At 31.9% G+C, this 2500-nt stretch overlaps 1 protein-coding gene and 1 long non-coding RNA gene across 2 annotated transcripts in view; one reads left to right on the top strand and one right to left on the bottom strand.

The window, feature by feature from the left end:
- The window catches only part of LOC136834282 (uncharacterized), a 461458-nt gene that overhangs the window by 79598 nt on the left and 379360 nt on the right, over positions 1 to 2500 (top strand). The gene's annotated exons all lie outside the window — the stretch shown is intronic.
- LOC136834035 (uncharacterized) overlaps positions 1 to 2500 on the bottom strand; it is a 284741-nt gene that overhangs the window by 70226 nt on the left and 212015 nt on the right. Inside the window, exon 5 of the mRNA XM_067096292.1 lies at positions 551 to 700. Within this exon, the coding sequence (XP_066952393.1) occupies positions 551 to 700 (150 nt within the window). The remainder of the gene's footprint in view (positions 1 to 550; positions 701 to 2500) is intronic.

Here is a 2500-nt window from a genome sequence, read left to right as displayed (position 1 = left end):
TTTTATATATATATATATATATACTTTTCCGCATTTCATCAGTTTGGGTGAACTTTCCAGTACCAGACCATGTATTATTTTTATAAATCAGCTAATTCGTCCTATATACACACATATACATGTATTTATTTATTTATTTATTTATTTATTTCGTCAGTTTGGATGAACTTTCCAGTATCAACTAATTCGTCCCTAGTTTGACGAACTGGCGCAAACCATTTCTTCCCCATTCTGAGGAAATAGGTTTCAAAGATTTTGATATTCAGAACTCATCTTTGGAGTAAATTTGGTTTGAAAACGTGACAACACAGACAGCTGAAGTTTTAGTATGTTATAGAGTATCCAAAACTGAAACACTCTGGCTAGAACACTCAAATTAAAAAAAAAAAAAATAGAATGGGTTACCCCAGTTCGTCAAAACGGAGACGAATTATTTACTACATATTGCTTTGCCTTTCACCCGGCATCCGAACTCATTTCGAATAGTTGTTAGTGTCCATCTTCCAAACCAACGATCATTGCAAATGTAAGTTGAAAATAGTGTTCTTACCTTTAGAGTGATTCAGCGAGAATGCTGTCCCATCCTCTCTTCTCCAGGTGAGATTGGGCTCCGGGTCACCTGTCGCTCCACATTCGAGAGTGACGTCGTCCCCTTGAGACACCGTGACGTCACTGGGTGGGCTTGTAATGCTTGGGGGTACTGGAAGAAAGAAAACGCGGGCTGCCGTTATTTATTGATTTATTTTTTTCCAGAGTAATGGCTAACGGGAAGGAGGGGAGAAGGGGACGGGGTTTAAATATAAAGGACACAGATTTTATCTTGATATTAACAAGTTCGTATCAGAGTTTATTTGGCGAATCACTATTTTACTTGTCCCATTAATCAGGATGAAATACTGCTCTCTTGGTTTAAGCTACCGTTTTATTTTGATTTCAAAATTACCCGAATCAATTCTTTTAATTAACTACCCAACTCTTTATGATTTAAGAGGGGTTAAATCTACATATCTTTTGTGATGCTCTGATGTGTGCATATCTTATTTTCATATCAGTGTAGTTCTTATCAAACTTTTTATTTTTAATTAAAATGCTCTTTTATTTTGAGATTAGTGTATCGTAAATCGAATACTTTTTAATCCTTTTAATCCAAATGCTGCACCCGTTTGATTCTTGACTCACTACGTATTTGTCTGCATTTTATTGAAGATTAGAAATCAGACTCAAACACACATACATATACATATGTAGACACTCCACAAAGGGAAGTAAAGGACTGTAAGTCGAAAGGCCTTGCAGCACTCCATTGTTTCTCTTTCATTCGTGGATTTTGTCTTTACTTATATATTCATCACGTTCCATATTTTCGTGATTCAGTTTTACATATATGTATATATATACATATACATACATATATATGTGTGTGTGTATGTATGTTTGATAATGATTTGAAAAGTGAAGATAGACTGTCAAAATTGGTAGGAATAACAAGGGTTGTGTGCAGTGTTGTTAAAAAAATTGCAGCTGACGTTATCCCAGAATTTACGTTTAGTCATTCAGAACGTATCCAGCTTATATCATTCAAAGCATATTCAAATACGCGTTATGGGTAGTAAGAGATTGTAAGTTTTATTTTACAGGTAGCGCTAAATTTATTAGGATTATCACGATACGTTGCAAAATAATGACTTTGAAATTATATTTCATAAAATAACAGAATATATGAAATTATATTTCATAAAATAACAGAATATATTTTATGAAGGTATGATATATGAATTTCGAAAATGAAAACACCGAGAGTTTCTGCAGTAAACCTGACGAGAGGAAATTACTAAGTTATTCCTCTTTCGTGAAGAGTAATTCGATATAAAAATCTGAGGAAGATAATTTTCAGACATTATGAAACAAAGGAGCGAGACAGTTCATAAAGCTTAAAGATTTAACGTGTAATAATTACGGAGACGCTTGGGACCGGTTTTTTTTTTTTTACCAGTGTTATTAATCTATTGGTGTCGTGGGAAATCGGTATTGATAGTGCTTTTGATTATGTTAAAAAGAGTCAGATTGCGTTTCCTCAAAGTAATTTTATCATTTAGAAGTTCCTCCAACGATATGTTGATTCCTTAGTGTTCATATTACACACACACAAACACACACACACACACACACATATATATATATATATGCATATATATTGTGTATATATATATATATATATATATATATATATAATATAATATAATATAATATATATATATATATATATATATATATATATATATATATATATATATATATATATATATATACATATATATATATGACTTATGAATTTTTTAAAAGGTATAATTAATAAAGGTTTTGATCGTGTTATCGAACATTAAAACTCTTCTTTATAGGAGTTAATTCAGTAGCCGTTTTCAGCCAAAAACGCTGCGGCAGAAACTGTGGCAGTAACTGTCACATAAATCTCCAATATATTTCACCAATAGTACAATTA

The sequence above is a fragment of the Macrobrachium rosenbergii genome, chromosome 53 (assembly GCF_040412425.1).
Source record: "Macrobrachium rosenbergii isolate ZJJX-2024 chromosome 53, ASM4041242v1, whole genome shotgun sequence".
Taxonomy (NCBI): domain Eukaryota; kingdom Metazoa; phylum Arthropoda; class Malacostraca; order Decapoda; family Palaemonidae; genus Macrobrachium; species Macrobrachium rosenbergii.
The sequence above is the reverse complement of the archived record's forward strand: the minus strand, read 5'-3'. Positions and strand labels throughout refer to the sequence as shown.